The following is an 18108-nucleotide window of genomic DNA, read 5'->3' as shown; positions in this document are numbered from 1 at the left end:
GTTTGCTACATGAGCCTTTTTACATCTAGGACTTGTGAGAAGCTTCTATGGGAAGAGTTTTGTTTGCTTGTTTTGAAGCATGGTGAGCATGCCAAAGAGGTAGCCAGTGGATCCATCTCCACTGAAGCTTTTGTTGCAGGTTCAGGAGGGGGGAAGAATAAGAAAAGGAAGTCAAAGTCTAAAAGACATGAGAGTTCTTTAGGTTCTGACTCTGGCTCGGAGAAGTCTAAATGCCCATACTATGGGAAGGGGACACATCCAGAGGAGAAATGTTGGAAGAAGTACCCCTATCTTTGTCCGGGTTTCCCAAGATCGTAAGGAGCTTCTTCATCGGCAGTCTTCATTGATGGACTTCCTCGACATTGGCATTCCTCTTACCATAGTAGGATCCGTTTCCTCCTTGGCCTTCTGCCACATCCAGGATCTAAGAGGGGGTGTTAGCAGTCATGTCTTGTTATCTCTTGCATGTGAGTCTCAGTTTGAGTTAGATGAGGACTTTTCCATGGGCAATTTTTGCATTTTCTAGATTACCCACACTTGTTGGATATTGTCCTTACCAATTGTATTTTTTTGGTAGCCATCTAGCATTTTTTAAGACATTTAAAAGACATGGCTGTAAAAAATAACAGGTATGCTTTGATACAATGTCAAAATAAGTGACAATGCAGAGAGGTAGTAGGGTTTGTGGGAAGTAACACGGAGTGTGTACGGCAAACAATGAGGGAGAAGAGAAACTCAAACACAAGAACATGGTGATGATGCACTAAATCATCCTATGAGAGGAAAAGTTGATATAACCGAGCCGAAGCTCAAAAGATAACTGCACTGCCCTATCTGAATTAGGCGGCAACACCTGTGGGTAATTTGCACAGCAAAGGGAGCGAAATGCAGTCCTCTAGGTAGTGGGCTATCGAAGTAATCACTGGAAGGTGAAGGATAGTTGTGTTGAGGGAGCGGACTGCAGTTCTCTAATGTCAGGGAGTGACCTGGGCAGAAAAATGCAAATCCTAGAGTGTTAGAGCTGTTAAAGGCAAGGAGAGTAGCCTAGATGCTGATGCTAGGTGGATAATGATGATGCCAGATGATGGAGGATGAGTTGGGCTTAAAAAACGCAGGTTCTAGTAGCCTTTTGATAGATGAGTGATGCCAGGTGATGGAGGAGAAGCTAGTTTGCAAAAACGCAGGTCCTAGTAGTCCTTGTGATAGATGAGTGGCACTAGGTGATGGAGGAGGAGCCAGGTTGCAAAAACGCAGGTCCCAATAGCTCTTGTGATAGGTGAGCGATGCTAGGTGATGGAGGAGAAGCCAATCTGCAAAAAGCAGGTCTTAGGAGCCCTTGTGATAGACAAGTGATGAAATCACTGATGCTTGGTGATGTAGACTGTCGCCAGAGGCTAGGATGCTGACACTAAGCTGGAGATGATGATGCTAGGCAAGAAGATCTCCACACTGAAAAATGCAAGTGAAGGTGGAGCTTGATGAAAAAGGGTACACTATCTTGCACATCTAGAATAAGCCGCATGTTACCCCTTCCTTGAATAGGAACGGAAGAGCTATCACCAATAAGAATTTGCCCATGTGAAGGGAGCGAATGGGCAACACTTGCTGTAGAAAAAGTTATGTGTCGAGAGGCGCCATTGTTAACAATCCACTCACGAGGGTGTGGGGCCGTCAACGCAATATCGAAAGCTGTAGGGGCCGATGCCTCTATCAGCTCCAAGTGGAGAAAGGTAGCTAATGAGGGAGCAGCCACCGCTCTTGAATCCTTTGAAGACTTCTTCTCCTTGTCCTTGTCCTTTTTCTCCTTCTTGGAGTAATCCTTCTTCCAGTGACTTGACTTGCCACGAATGTGACAAGTGGAATTCTTTTCTTTGTCCTTCTTTGGTTTGTTATCCTTCTTTTGGTCCTTCCCCTTATTGTAAGAGAAGTGACATCTCAATACCTCCGATTTGGAAGCATTTTGCCCATTTAATTGCTTGTCTTGGCCCAAAACCATAGGAATCAACTCTTCCCAATGAAGAATCTTTGACTCCCCTGAAGCAATCAAAGTGGAGTAAAATGCACTGGATCTAGGCAGTAACTGCAAAAGGAGTGTTATTGCCATGTCTTCGGAAGTAATCACCTATCTCAGGCTATGCACCTGCCTCTATAGCTGCCTTAGCTTGTTCACATGGTCTGGCATAGAAGATGATTTGGTGATGCTCAAGGTCCTCATTTGTGCCTCCAAAGAGACATGCTTCATAATGGTCATTCTATTGTACATTAGATTAAGCTCGTTGCTCCAGCCATATCTCTGTTGTTCTAAAACACGCTTTACAGCTGATTACCATCTTTAAATAGCCCCAAAACATGCTTAATCAACGAAAAATGTAAAATTGGTTTGTGGTTTAAGATAGTTTTGGTGGTCTCCCAAGACCCTAATTTTTTGGGGCACCCTTTAATATCTATAAATAGATAGGCTGCCCACCTTTCAGCCTCATCCTTTTGTGCATGTTTCTCACTTTACTGTGCAGATTTAGCCATCAGCTACCTACCATCTGTTGTCCAGCCACCATCACTAACTATAGCCCATGACTATCCAGTCTTAGGCAGCCCTTTTTCAGCCATTGCCCTATCGTTTGGAGGTCTCCATCTATTGCGTCATCATAGCACTTGATCAGCCTGTGCTTCCAATATTTGGTGCTAGACGACAAGTTGTTGCCATCTCTTCGACTGGGCGACTATTGTAGTATTTGCATTTTTGTTGTCTAGTAGGCCACCTACATCAGTACACATCTCTACTATTGTCGATTGACAATTCTCTGCCTCAAGTGACTAATTTTCAACCTTCTCTAGTGGTAACTGTGCATTTACCAGATTTCAGTTTCCAACTGCTATGTTTTGGTGACTTGTATGTTGCTCTTCATTATTATGCACTCTTATCATCTCTGATTGGTGGCTAAAGCACTCGAGATCCGTCTTTGGTGGATGTCACTCTTCGACACGCCATTGCTTTGCCCTTACGCATTTTGTACACTCTCACATTCATTTACAACATTCATTCACTTCAGAGTTTCTTCTCTTTGTGTTAGTCTCTGTGTTAGAGTTTTGAGTTTTGCATTTTGCGTTTAGGGTTTGAGTTTTGCTTGTCATTGTCCGAGTCTTTGTATTTCAGTCTTGATCGTACTTGTTGTGTTTCCTTGTTGCAAGCCCTAGCTTATCCTCACATGGTATTAGAGCTGGTGCTCTTCTAAAGAGTATCTTGCGGTGATTGTGGAGGTTGGTCTTTGTGTGAGACTCATATGCGACTCAATTTTGACTCATAATGTTTCAGGCACCTTCTTCTTCGGATCTTTTGCTGCCCTATCAAACTTCTCCATTATTGGAGGCTCTAAGAAGGCATTATGGTCTGGAGGAGGAGGCAGACACACCTTCACCTTTACCATCTCTTTCTCCTATTCTCAGTCATCTTCCAGATGAAGAGTTTGAGGAGTACTTGTGCATCACACATAGTTCAATTTACACCCTTCCAATGAGTGCTACTACTTAGTCTAGATTGATTGGTGAGACTGGCTCTCTCTGATCTTGGAGGAACCACAACATTCTATGCGTTTGGAGATCCATCTCCTTCATCATAACCAGCCCCTTGGTCAGGTTTGTATAACCCTTTTGAGTTGTATGAGCCAAAATCCTCTTTTGCTTCTCCTTTTGGTATGTAGGATTTGAATGGCTTTCAATATGTTAACTTTAATTGAGGAGGCTCTCGAAGCAGTATCCCTTGATCAAGTGTTTCTCTACCATTTATTTTGTTTAAGTAAGTAAACTATACTTCTCAACTCCCTCCCATCCCACCACTATCTTCTCCCCATTCTGACCTATTCACATCTTCAATTTAAAATCTTGGATTACAATCCACTTTCGTTCACATCATACTAAGGGTTGGATCTTCTATCTTTGCTCCTAGCACTTTCTCATTTCCCATTCCACCATCTACCTACCCTCCGTTTAGTACACCTTTTGGTGTATCATTAGGGGGGGAAATGCCACCCTTTAACATTGTACCTTCTAGATATCCCCACTTTACCACATCCTTACACTCTAGGACAGTTGTGGTGGACATTCCCCTAACTACCCACAGACACTCACAACCCCTCCACACGATCTTTTAGACGCAAGGATATCCATCCTTTGCTTATGGATTGTTGTCACACATCCCTTGGGTCACTTCTATGTAGGGATTTCCATCCTTTGCTCCACGTGTCCCTATCCCTCCACCATGGGTTCCTCATGCGGTTACCATGCCCATACCCAATCCACCCGTTCCCACATTTGAAAGTGCTGTGCACACTTCTCATAAGCATGGTGGGTACTCTGTTATTGCTCCTCAAGTATACTCCACTCCTCCACCTTATTACCCTTATCCACCCTACCCATATTACACACCTCTATCTCCTAGCACTACCACTCTTATTGCAACAACCAAGAATGTATTCACGGATAAGACTTATTTTAACGGGTTGAATTTAATCACTTGGTTGAATTTCATGCAACAAGTACCACCAACCATAAAATCCTCTTCATTAATAGCCTTATTTCCTAGCACTACAATGCTTCTACAATGCAATATTGAGTCATAATAGTTAGGGACTTTGGGACCTCATCGTTGATACCGAACCCTTGATTAGCTCAGCTTGATCACATCCGTTAATGGAGAGCCCACAATGCTATTGTCAATATCGAGTTAATGTAGGGGTTGCTTCTGGAGTTCCACTCTTAATTATAGCATTTTCCCCTCACATCTAAGCGTCAGAGTCATATCATTGATTGCTATGTAGCGTGAGATTGCACTCGGTGTATCAATCTTGATTTTGAGCTTCAAGCGTTTTCCATGAAGAAAGGGGATGATTTGAAAGTTAAGTTGCCTGAATATTGGTGGTTACTTGTTGAGTTTGCCACTATTGGCTCTCCGAAGTTAGACAACAATTAGGTCACGTTCTTGAACAAGTTGCTTGATAAATATTTCCATTTTATCCAACACATTATCTCACTACTTAGATTGTCACAGGAGCTCAATATGTTGTTGCCTACCCCTGAGAGCACCAAACCAGTTGTCGACTACTTGTGGAAGCACCAAATCAGCGGTTGGCTGCAATGAATGACCTTCCTAATGGTTGAAAATTGCTCCCAAATAGGCGTTTGTAGTAGTATCAACCTCTCCTTAGTCTCTCTAAGCCTTCTCCACCTTTAGAATGGTTGGAATTAGCCTCAATCAGCCTCTACAACCTTTTTCCTATCTTGCATGGGAAAGTTTGCCACTTGATAATTTTCTAATTTGAAAATTTCAGCCATTAATTGAATTTTCAAAAATTAATAATAATTATTTTTAAAAGCCCTTTGTCCTTGTCTAGAAAATTAGCAGTGCCCATCCACGTTTAAATTTGCCAAGCCATTTTAATCCCCAAGTGGTTGTGTGCATTTATTGGTCCTTGACCTAGTACTAATTATTAATCAATGTCTAGTTTCTAATGTCACCATTGACATTTATTGGCTAGTGAAATGTCTTAGGCCAAAATTGCCACAAAGCACCAACTAGCTCTTGGTCAATATAACTTGTTACAACTTGTACCTTTGACACCCATTGCAAATAGAGGGTACTTGGCCCGTCATTGTGATTTGATTGACTTGCAAATCACACGTGTTATGAGAAGGTGAAATTTTGATGCTTTGCTTAGCATTTGATTAAGTTGTTAATTAAAAGTGTAAATGTGACTTGCATATGTGATGTGCAAGTTAGTTATTTTACAATGTCAAGCCAAGGACCTGAGTTTAGGGGCAAATAAATGCTTAGGAATACTTGGGTGACAAATTAGCCTAGTCAGTTTAATTGTTGGATGGTCTAGTCAGTTGTTTGGGCAAGAATTAATAATTAACTCAAATTTCAAAATAAATGTTTTGAAAACTATTTAATTTCGTTGGAAATTGTTGGAAAATGGATTAGGAAGGCTGTCACTTAGCAAAACCTGCCTATGCAAGTGAGAGGAGGCTGGTGGGAGGTTGGGGGAGAGAGAAAAGAGTCATTTTGGTGTCTATTAGCTGAGGAGAGAGCTGTGGAATCAGGTTGCCAGCAATTTGGGGGCATCTGCATCTCCCAGCCAGCAGGAGCAATTCTTATCCAGATGACAGCAGTATAGGGGCCTTAGACAATAGGCGACAGGAGGGAACAGGAGTTTCCAGCTTGACAACAATATCTTGGCTGAAGACGACAGCTACCGAGGCTGATTTGATAGGGCTGCAGCAAAGAATAACCATTTCTTTGTGACAAAACTCTGAATTTTCTTTCCCCTTAGCAATCTCTCACATCCCTCAGCTATATCTAAATTTCTCTTAGCAGATTTCAGTAATTCCAGCCATTGGAGGTGGAGAATTTAAGGATTCTCTGCCATAAACTCTAATTTATGGTAGAAACTTGGGTTTGACAGCCACCTCAAGAAGCATGCTCAGAACTCGGGGCCTAGTAATTGCAATTCAACAGTTGGAATTTGGGAATTTTAGAGAATTCCAAGATGCCAGTCAGCCAACGTTGAATTTAGGGCAGGATTTGTCATCTAAGGAGCAAGGTGATAGCCAATCCCCAACCGAGGGGCAAATCGGTTTGAGGACTTGCTGGTCATTTATGACAGAAAGAGGCATTTGGATTAGTGGAAGAGGTTGAAGGAATCTTAGTGTATTCCATCTTATTGCAAAACAAGTTAAAGAAATATTGCAAGGGATGGTAGTTTTGGTGCCAACAGGGTGCCCATTGTCCAAGATTAAGTGGTAATTATTGTATTTCAGTTCATTGAATGTTATTGCGTGCTGTAATTAGTGGATAATTAGGTCATTATCACCCTTGCCAAGAAGAAAGGTTGGTTTCACATCTACACATTTGATTAATGCCTAAGCCAAATACTAATTAAAGCATAAAAAAGACATGTACTCGTGATAGTTGAGGTCTTACTTTCATCCCATTAAAAAGTAGTGTTTCCTGTAACATCTGGTGCTGATGAGAGCAAGTTATTTTTAATGCTAACAATATCACTACAGATGAAAACTAAAATAATAAATGTGCAAATTCAATTCGTTGGTTCTTCTAACCACATTTCACACTCGTATATGTAATTTTCCATGCACTCTGATATTTGTTTAATTCTGTGGTTGGTGAAATATCCCACCTTCTTGTTGCATCTAAGGAATATTATCTACTTTCTGAAACTTCACTTACAGAGCAAGGATTGAACATGGCCAATTTATGTGTCACATGATTCATAGAGGTCCATGTGGCATATAGACACAAAGTTCATATGCTCTATGTGTCTCATGAACCACTTGTAGATGTAAATTTTGCATTGGTGCAGTTTGACATCAGTAATCTGCAAGGTCTGCTGATGTTTCTTTTTTCAGGCTGGTGAAGAAACATGCCATTCCTATCATTCTAATAGTATTATCCTATGCTATTTCTGCAGGTTGTAATTAGCTGCCAGCCTTTAAAGGAGCATTTCAGAGTAGCCATGAAAAGAAATGATTCAAAATCCGGGATGGTGCCAGCTACTGTCTTGGCTGCATTGGACAATAAGATTATCTCAATTTGTAGATCCTTATGTGCATCATCAGATTGTGATCCTGCATTCTCTGTGTTAATGGTATTGAAGGCTACAAGAAGATGCCCCTTGGTTACATGTGAGCAAGGTCTTTGGATCAAAAGAATAGAACCATTTTCTAGTGGTTTTGAGGAGGATTTTCTCAGATCAGAAACTGAAGTAGAAGTTTCCTTCAGGTTTGAAGCTGTCTACATACCTTGTTCTCAGAAGGAAATAGTGACCAGTATTGAGATCAAGTTGGGGCAATATGAATACTATTTGGATGCCTTGGCTGGTATTCTTGGTGTTAGAGATGGAGCTGGTGTAATGTTGTCCAGGTAAAAGTCTGCTGTGGCATGCTCATACTGACTATAGACATCAAAAGCTCAACTATTGCAGTGGACTGTCAAGACTTTAGTCTCCTGAACAGTTTTTTTAAAGCAGGGGCAGAGTTGATGATTCTGAATTTGTGCAGGACAATTGCAAGAGCTCCCCAGGGTAGTAGGCTGTATTGGCCAGTTTCAGATAAGCTGCAAAGAACTATTACTAATCCATTGCATCCTTTTTTCAATTCTTCAAACAATGAGGATTTCACCTTGGACGGGAAAAGGTTCTTAGAAGAAACAAGGGGTATTGAACTGCCAATGAACAAAAGGGCAAGTGATCTTGCTGGGTTTTCTGTGTGTGGGAATGCAATCCTAGCAAATGTGGGCTCTAGTTGGAGGTCTGAAGGAAAGCTTTCCTGTGTCGACTTTTCCCTTTGCAGCTACTATAGGTGACACAGAATCTCAACATATCTATACTTTTTCATCTTCATTTTTGGAAATTTCATGTGCTATGTAGTATCATTGTTTTGGAGTTGGTTACAACTCATCTTCTTATACGCAGTGCAGCTCCTCTTTTATGCAGGCTTATGTTGGGAAGGGCTCCTGTTGGCAATTACAAACTTTCCAGAGATTCTATTCTGGTTGCAACATTGCCATACTCTTTTTCAAGCCGTTCCCAGTGGAGAGGAAAACTGCCTCGTTCCTTGTTGATTGATTTGTGTCATCAGCATCGACTCCCTGATCCCTTGTTTTCTTTTTGTTACCCATTTTCAGTGGATGAAGAAAAGGCAGGTTCTGGTAAAAATTCATACAAATGTAGGGTGAAGGTTGTACTTAATGATGATACCATTGAATTTGAATCGGAACACCTGTACCGAAATCAAAATGATGCAGTTCACAGTGCAGCACTTTGTGCATTGTTGTTTATGTCTGGCGAGGTTGGTGATCTTGGGGATATGCCTTCAGAAACTGAGGTTTGTGACTGCCACCTCCCTGATACTGAAGGAATCAATGGAAGAGCTGGAGTTGCCTTAACAAAAGGAGTTACCTTGAGGAGGGGGATGCTCCAAAATGACAAACAAAGTGCTGAGGGCAATGGTAGTCAAATCTGTAAAAGTTGCCCTCGAGAAACTTGCCCAAGTAAAGCAATAGCTTCGGGCTCCATTGTTTCCATTGCTTATGCTGTGCATCTTTTTGGGACTGGTATTGATGTAGAATTGGAGTCTCACAAAAGATTTGAGTTTGAATTTGGTGTTGGTGCAATTATCGGGGAGTTGGAAAATGTTATTACTGGCATGCGTATAGGTGAGCAGGAGCAAATTATTTTGCATATACCAAGTGTGGAAATGATACTGGCAACAAATGAGGAAGCCGCTAGACAATGCACTGAATCTTCTATACGTAAGTTTTAACTGCATTACGCACATCTACACCTTTTTTCGTGAAACCAATGTTTTGATTAAGCCAATTTACAAGGGGTGATGCTGGTGCAGAGGTCAACACCACAAAAATTGTGTAATAACTGTTGAGAAACATCAAAAGAATTGTGTAATGAATATTGGAAAAATTAGGTTATAAATGTCACCAAGTGAATCACAATCACATAGTGATCACATAGTGATTGTGTTGTAAAGAACCACAGAAAAATGAGAGGCTCACAAGAAAAGATGGACACACAAATTTAGCATGGTTGCTTGTTGTCCATATTTTTCCACAGGGTCCAAGATCTGGACCATGCAAAGAAGAAAGAGAACTCTGAATGATGAGAAAGGAATCTGCTGAAGTGTTTCCCAAAGTTTGTGTAAGGAAATTTGCATTTGAGTTGTGCAATCCAATGAATTCACAGGATACTTCAGGTCTCGCTTATCTGGCTGTTGTAATTCCTTTCTGCAGCACCTTACCCAGAAAGGAAGGCTTTTTTTCTACATCCTTCAAAAGTTTCTTGTCTGTTAGATTGTAGACTTAGTCAAAATACCATAATTTATTGGCATGCTCATGAATCAAATGTGGTGGAAGTAAGCCTTCACACAACCTTTTGGCTGAAATTTGAGTCAAAGCCAATGGTTATAATGGCTGACTATGCTCCAATCTTGCAATTTGTGGCATGAAGCACCCAAGTGAAAAGCCAGTGAAATGACTGAATAATTGTGCTAGAAACATTTAACTGTGCATTTCTGGAGTGAAATGGCTAGACATTTCACTTGCAGACCAAAACATTTAGTGAAACATGTTTCAATGTTCAGCCCTGGTGATTCACAATTCATGATTACCATGAAGAGCATGCCCATCAATGTTAACCACAATGTTGGTTCCTATGTCATACAAAGTCACCAATGACATGTAAAAAGGCATTAAGATGTATCTTTCATACACAGACACTCATTTTAAAGTAAATGCCTGTGCAGGCTCTTGCAACTTTTTTTTCTTGGGATGAAGCACAATTTCTACTCTTCATCCATTGTGAAGATTAGGACCCTAGAGAGCAACTACAAGGATGGACAAATGATTGGAAGCAAGAAAGAGAGTGTGAATATAAGAACACATGGCCACCTACTCAGAGAAGGGTATTGACACAATGATGAACAACAATAGTTGCCTCTTGTCTTCCTCTCTCCACGGATGCAATGATACAAGAATGATAGGAGTGGATTTAGGAGAACATATAAAAGTCTCAAGACGAGACACAAGACAGTTGGAGAAGCCCTAAATGTTTGCCTAGGTGCCTCTATGAGGCACCCAACTAATAGCTAAATGTTGTGCCTAAAGCCCTTGATATGTACTAAACTAAAATCCTCTCTCACATCGTGGGTGACCAATACAAAAGAAATTACAATGATGGAGAACATACAAGCCCTTAGGGACCACCATCATTTCCCATACCACAATAATGATTTGTCAGAGAGTTGTAACATCATAAGACCTATAAACAATGACAATTAGCTAGGACCATGGATAGTTAAGCAGTGGTGATCAAGCCACCACCAAGGCACCTTGGAAAGTCATTGATGTCAATGCTGACTATACTCAATCTTTGATCACAAAAAGTGGAAATAGTCCAATCTTGATGCCTTGTCATGAATGCCCTGCAGAAGCACTTCATGACCATGGATTCCCCTCCTTAAGCTATAGCACTGGATTGTTACCCCATGAGAGAACAGTGTTAAGATGATAAGCTCCTGTGTGCGTTAGTTAGATAGGCAGACAAGCCAGCCAGGCAGTCAGGCAAGTGGAGCAGGGCAGGCAGCAGTCAGGGACAGTTCGCTAGGCAGCCGGACAAGCAGGCAGCAGCTGGCAGACAGGCCGACAGGCAGGCAGGTGTTCGCTAGGCAGTTGGTGGCCCACAACAAATTGCTCAGCCTTCAGTCATGTCACGCAGCAGGTTGGCCTAGTTTTCCAGGACGACCAGGCTGCATTCATCACTTATTTATCGGCTGCCACACGTGGTTGACTGTCATATTCAGTCTTTGGTGAAGATTGACAGGTTTGCTGAGAGTGATAGGTTCATGCACTCTCTTTTACATATCCTGCTCTCAGTTTTCATTATTCAGCATTTTCCTTCTTCAGTTTCTCTCTCTCTCTCTCTCACACACACACACACACACATTTCATCTTCTGTCTCAGCCCATGTATCCACTTCTGCATTGCTGCACTCTAACATGGGATTGGAGTAGTAGTGGGCTGCAGCAAAGGTGGAGCTGGTGGAGTTTCAACACACAAAGAAGAGCAACATTTCGACATATGACTACAAGTAGGAGGGTTGCACATTACGCTACTGTTGGAGTAGGTTCGAGAACATGCCAACATTGGGAGGGCTGCTTGGACCTGCGTTGTGCAGATGGGACATACTGATTTTGTGAAGGATTCAATGGAAGTAGTAAAAAGAAGGCTGCATTTTCAGCAATCAAGGGTAGAATTTGTGCTTTCATCACCTCTGGTGATGAAGAAGACCTAGTGATTGAGTAGTGGAAGTCCTAGCTGGTTGGGTTTTCAGATTTAGAGGGGGGAATATGTGAAGTGCAGTATTTTTAAGGCAAGAGAAGGATATCTTCTTATTCAGACATGGAATCCTTTCAATATGGTGGGTTTTACTCTTCTTTAATCACTTTCGATAGGGTTGTTTCAAGCTACATTCTCCCCCCAAAGGAGAACTTAGAGGCTTTGACAAGCCAAAACTCAAATACAAAGAAGATTGGCAAGGAGAATAAAAAGGATGACATATCCAAGGAGGATTCTAATTGCCACGCCACTCCAAAAAGCTATATTTGGAGGTGTTGGAAACATTCCCCTCCCAGGATCCAGCATTGATGGTTTCCTTGGATGAGGAATGAATTGTGGACAGTGGGGCTTCCTGTCCCATGACTTTCAAAGGAAAGTATTCAAAACTTGCATTCCATGCAAGGCAATGTCTTCATTGATTATAGTTTTTTAGTCCCAAAAAATGCTCTGAATTTTCTCTACATTTTATGAACATGTGTTATACTTTTCTTCATGGGTAAGATCCCAGCGATCCCTTGGGATCCAACATGGTTAGCTTCCATTCTGAAGTGTGATTGTGTTGATGAGGTTTTTGTGGGCCCTAGATGTTTTGGTTGTGCTCACATTGGCCACAAACACAAATGATTTGGGTAGGCTGCCCCTCTTTTTTGATAGATAATTGGTGCATGTGGTACCATGGAGATTGATGGCGGATTTTCAAAAGCTGCTCAAACAGGAGTGTCCAGTGTGGGTTGAAGTACTATGTTGCCTTGCAGTTTATTGGCCCTTGTTAAGGGATGCAATGGCGGAAATTGGTACTGTCTTGGTGTCTCCTAGTATGAGGGCATGCAATAGGAATCGTTTATGCATGCTATGGGACACCTTGAGGAAAAGGCCCAATTAGTTGCGCCTTAATTGTACTGGCATGCATCCACATTGGTTTAAGTTGAATTGGGGCATCTTTGTAGGCCACTGTTTCACTTGTGGCAAGCTTGGTCGTTTCATGGCCAAGTGTTTGGACAAAAAGGATCCTATTGTTTCTTGTAATGAGGATATTGAAATGGTGATGGAGGCATTGCTCATCGGAAAATAGAATCGACAAAAGGATATGGTTCAGCAAAAGCAACATGTGCTTTTCTCAAACCCGCACGATTCGGGATGGTTTGATATCCAGCGTAGAAAGGGTAAGAAGGTGGAAATTAGTAGTCAATGGGTTCATCGTTAGGCACTCATGATGCCTTTTATACATGTGTGTAGAAAGGATAAATCTTCTGAGGTGCCAAACCCCTTCAATTCGAAGTAGGTTGTGCAACAAAGATCACAGGTTGAGCGCCCTTGAGAGCATCCGAGAGTTCATCTAGCATGCGTTGCTTTTGATCATAGAGGCAAGGTGATCACCTCGTGGGATCACAATATCCTCATTTGCTTGCACGATAAATGGAACCAAAATTTTTCCTATGAAACCTCCTCGCATGGGACATAATGCTTTTGTGGTTTTGGCAAAATTTGTGGATGAAGGAATTTTGGAGACTTTAACTAAGAAGGTGCAAGCGAGGTGTGAGCAGTCTCGCCCATGGATTCCTTGTTTTACAAATGTGGATTGCCACTGCGAATGTCCGTCGGATTTGTTCCTGCAGTAAACAACACTACATGTGGCGTATTTTGCATGAGAACTATTGGGATGCTTTGTATGTTTTTGAGCACAAAAGCCATGATGATATTGGTTGGGTTTTGGCTTTGTCATGGATTCCATCTTTTTTATTATGGTTGCAAGGCTAAACTCTATACAGGTGTCCTCATGGTTGTGCACGAGAAATTCCAACCAGTGTTTGTTAAGCATGATGCTCATAGATGCTTCCTAGTGATTGAGATTGTGTTCGAAGGGTAGGTATTATGGCTGGTTGGCCTTTATGCGCCCAATGAATCATTGAATCACGATGCCCTATGGAGCCGTCTTTGGGATTTTGTGAGCCTTGAAAGATTGGGTTTGCTTATGTATCTATTTTAACATGTGTGTTGACCTGTCATACTTCACTTCGGAACACTCTTCAATGTATAATCCAAAAAGCAGAGCATGGCAAGCCTTTGCCATGGATGTCCTAAAATAGGAGTTGTGGTCTTGGCTTTCTCCATTGGCTTTAGGATTTACCTTTCACTCACCTCAATATGTTGTGACGTGGTCTCGATTAGACTATATTTATGCCATGCATGAAGACTCCTTTTTACCAGAAATTTTGGAAATTTTGGAGATGCGAGTCTTGTAGCACTATGTATTATTCAACCATTTTCCTTTGTAGCGTGACATGATTAGGCAGCTGGTGGATGCTTTTGCCAGTATCTTGGGCAGGAGGCCCTTGAGATTCAATTCTTTCTTTCTAAGCCATGCAATTTTCAAGGGCTTCATGACGCAGCTGCTTGAAACGTTTTCATGTGATTTTCCAGTACAAGGATCAGACTCCTTTGATAGATGGATTTCAAATGTCTAGAAGGTGTTAAGACAATATGGCATTTATCATGCTTCACTTAATAGGCAATGCTTGCATGTTGTGGAAGATATGTTGTATCGGTCCGTTTTTTGTTGCTCGACTTGCCGCATGATGATTTTTTATTCTCATTGGTAGTTCAATTGGGTGAATTTATTCAAGGCTTTCAATTGTGGTCTTACCAACATCAAGCTAAGCTAAGGAATCTGGATGACGTTCTTCAAAACAGTTCTTGCTAGTCTCACAAATTCTTTCAGGCCTTGCATGCATCCCCAATGCGGGAAAATGTGGTGAGATTGCAAGATGCAGAAGGTCAAATGGTCATAGATCCGATATCAATTGTAAGTATGTGTAGGGAATATTCCATAACCCTTTTGGGTTCGTGACAGATATCTTCTTTGTAGGTTGTGTATGCTGTGCGCCCTTTTATGCATTGGTTAGAAATTAAGTTACCCATGACATGTAAGATTTCTTGAAAGCCAATATCGAGTGAGGGTGAAGTTATGGATTTCTTATTGCATTTTCCAAATGATAAGAGCCCCATTTGGGATGGCATCACCAATGAATTCTTTGGCACTTGTGATTGATTCCTTTTGGCAAAACCTATGGCTGTCTCATGCCAACAAATTCGGACATCCAACAACATGCCTTTATTGTGGAAATAAGGGATGATCAAGTTGATTCCCAAAGTCCCCTCCGCGTCCAAACTTACCTAGTGGAGACCCATTTCATTGATGGGCTCTATGTCTAAGATCTTCGCGAAGGTGTTGGCAAACCATTTCCATAAACGATTGCGTGATCTTTTTCATCCTCACCAATATGGATTTATTAAGGGCAGAAATATTCTTCATAATATCCTCAATGCATGGATGGCCATAGACTATGCGTGGCACACACAGCAAGAGGTTGCCCTGGTGCAATTAGACTTGGAAAAGGCCTTTGACTTCTTGGAATGGTCTTCTGTTATAGATCTCATGGAAGTTTTGGGTTTTAGACCTTGCATGTCAAGGTTGATCTACACCATTAGTATGGGTGCCACCTCCTGTGTCATGCTAAATGGTGGAGTCACCAAGACCTTTTCCCTTGCGTGATCGATCCGATTGGGCTGTCCTCTTAGCCCACTCTTCTTTGCACTTGCTACTCACCCTATTCTTTCCATGCTATCGCATCTTGTGGATATGGGGTAGTTAGCTGGTCTTTCTCTACCTTTGCAGTGACAATTTACTGGTTAGACACTGGCTGATGATACTTTCATAATTTGAAAGTTGATGCTTCTAATCTTCGGACAGCCTTGGATGTATGGGAATTGTTTGGGGCATGTGTCCGACTTGCTAATCAATGCCACCAAATCTTCCCTAATTGATTGCATGACCTCCAATGTGCCAGATTTAGAATGGTAGGGTAAGTTTGTATAGCATGGTGACATTGTAAGGCATCTCGGTTCGGGGATTAATGTGTAGTCAAAAGTCTTGCTGGAATGGATATTGTAGAAATTGAAAGGCAAGTTTGTGTAGTGGAAATCTTAAGCTTGGCCATTCCATGTGCGTCTTAAAGCATCCCAGACCATTATGCTTTCTATGCTCACTTACTTCTTGCCATTGTTGTCTTGAAGGATCTTGCCCGCCACATTTGTTTCATGCTCTGGAAGAAGGATTTTGTGCAAGCAGGTATATCTTGGATATCGTGGAGTCATGTTGGCAACCCAAAATCTGTGGGAGGTGGGGCTGTTTTGGATTTGGGGATCCATATGATAGCGCTCCGTTAGTCGCTTTTTTAGGCCTTGTGTATTGGTCAACAACCCTAGACTCTTATTGCTTGGGCTTTCCTTGAAGAATGGGGCCTTTGGCGTGGTAATACAAGGATTCAAGGTTCCTGGTGGCATGTGCTTAATGTTGAGGCTCACTTTTCTACGTTTACCTTGGGTCTTCTTAATCATTTGGTGTCTTTATGGAAAATCATCCTCTCCAAGTTCCATTGACATGTGGTAGAGGACAAATAGGTGGCTAATTCATTGACGATGGAAATTCTAGTAGTCTCTCCAATTATTTCATGGGAATGCAAATTGGAGGAGAGACCTAAATTTAATCGCATGGGATGCCTTGAGTTGACCTCAATGGCTGATGCCACTCTCTTGTCTCGAGGCACCTTGATGTCCTTTTGCACCATCAAAAGAGTCTTTCAAGTATTGTGTTGCTATAGTGATCTTTATGGTAGAGTCTTCGATCTCTTGTAAGAACGACAGCCCTTTCCTGTTTTGGATTCCTATTGCCCTTTATGAGGGCAGGGAGTGTGAGGCTTGGGCTGTTGAAATATCAGAGTGGCTACATGGAAATGTGTGCACAAGAGGGAGAAGAGAGCTCAAAGTACAATAACAAAATCTTGCTTACCAAGTTGCTTATGAAATACAACTAGTACACTCTCTCATCTACTTGAGAGTGGCCTTTGGCCATGTATTTATAGTCTTACTAGAGCTAGGGTTAGGGTTTCCCTTGTCCTTTGGTCCATTCACATCTCACCTTCCCTCATGCACCCTTACTTACATAGGGTTCCTATCATAGTTACCTAGAACAGGAAACGGGAATGAGAATGGGAAGGGGTTCCCTTAGAATGGGGAATGTCTAAAGTCAAGGCACGAGAACGGGGGGGTTTGGGGGGGGGGGGGGGGCCTAGATGGCACATGTCTTAAGTGCCCCAAATATGCCCTGCATGACCCAATTAGCCCCAGTTTGCCTCAATAGTCCCCCAATGTACAAATCACCCAAATTGTCTTAAATACCCCAAATTGCTTTAAACGCCCCAAAAATGCCACAAATTTCCAAATGCTACAAATGTTCCTCTAATTGTCCCAATAGTCCTCAATGCTCCAAATTGATGGAAATGTCCCAAAATTGACTTGATTACTCCCTAGCTACAAATTGCCCTAAATTACCCCAAATGCCTTAATTACCCCAATTTCCCTTGAAATTAGACAATATAATGGGTGATTGCCTTGGAATTGAGGATGGGGCTGAAATTTGATTGTGATTTGCAAGAGTTGATAATGCATCAAATTTGAATTTTGCACGGACCTCATGATTGGCTTGTGGCTTGTCTTGACAGTTTGAATCTTCTAAAAGAGAGAGAGAGAGAGAGAGAGAGAGAGAGAGAGAGAGAGAGAGAGAGATTAGTGCATTGCACATTAGGAAATGGAGATGGATGAACATGTGGTAGGAGTGTGACACCAACAAGAAGAAAACCATAGGAAAAACGTCAATTTTTGGTTAGTGGGCTTGAAATGGCCGTTCCAAATAGGGAATGGCAAGGAACAGGCTTGGGAATGACATGGAATGTTCCTTGGCCGTTTCACCACCTCAGAGGGTTTGGAATGTGCTAGGCTATCTATGGTTCCCATGGTATACTTCTAATACGTAAATGGTTCATGAGACCAACCTTCCTTCTTGGAGAGGGTGGTAATTCCTTGATTAAGCACTTAATTACAGCAATCAGCAAACAAACATAAATTGAAATGCACAATTTTTCTTAATAATCTTGGACAATAGATACTTAGTGCTAGTGTCCCTTTCGGTAGTTTTTAAACTTTAATTGCTAATGGATTGAGTATAAGTTGAGATTTCACAATCTCCTTTGCTGATTCAAAAGCCCCTTGCTGTACATACAATTAGGAAGCAATTTGGGCCAATTGCACCTTAATTTTTACCTAGGAATTGCACAAATGGAACCACCTATTGG

The 18108-nt window shown here is 41.7% G+C and overlaps 1 protein-coding gene across 6 annotated transcripts in view; it reads left to right on the top strand.

The window, feature by feature from the left end:
- LOC148030938 (small RNA 2'-O-methyltransferase-like) overlaps positions 1–18108 on the top strand; it is a 42081-nt gene that overhangs the window by 4175 nt on the left and 19798 nt on the right. For 4 of the 6 annotated variants that reach the window (XM_087684493.1, XM_087684488.1, XM_087684490.1 and 1 more), the window contains exons 3-5: positions 7482–7933; positions 8071–8370; positions 8484–9322. In XM_087684493.1, coding sequence (XP_087540619.1) covers positions 7482–7933; positions 8071–8370; positions 8484–9322 — 1591 coding nt within the window. The remainder of the gene's footprint in view (positions 1–7481; positions 7934–8070; positions 8371–8483; positions 9323–18108) is intronic. The other 2 variants (XM_087684489.1, XM_087684491.1) reach the window with 1 other exon arrangement.

This window comes from Lygodium microphyllum, chromosome 9 (genome assembly GCF_053477565.2).
Source record: "Lygodium microphyllum isolate KBCC chromosome 9, Lygodium_microphyllum_v1.1.10, whole genome shotgun sequence".
In the NCBI taxonomy this organism is placed as follows: domain Eukaryota; kingdom Viridiplantae; phylum Streptophyta; class Polypodiopsida; order Schizaeales; family Lygodiaceae; genus Lygodium; species Lygodium microphyllum.
This window is presented reverse-complemented; position numbering and strand designations above follow the sequence as displayed.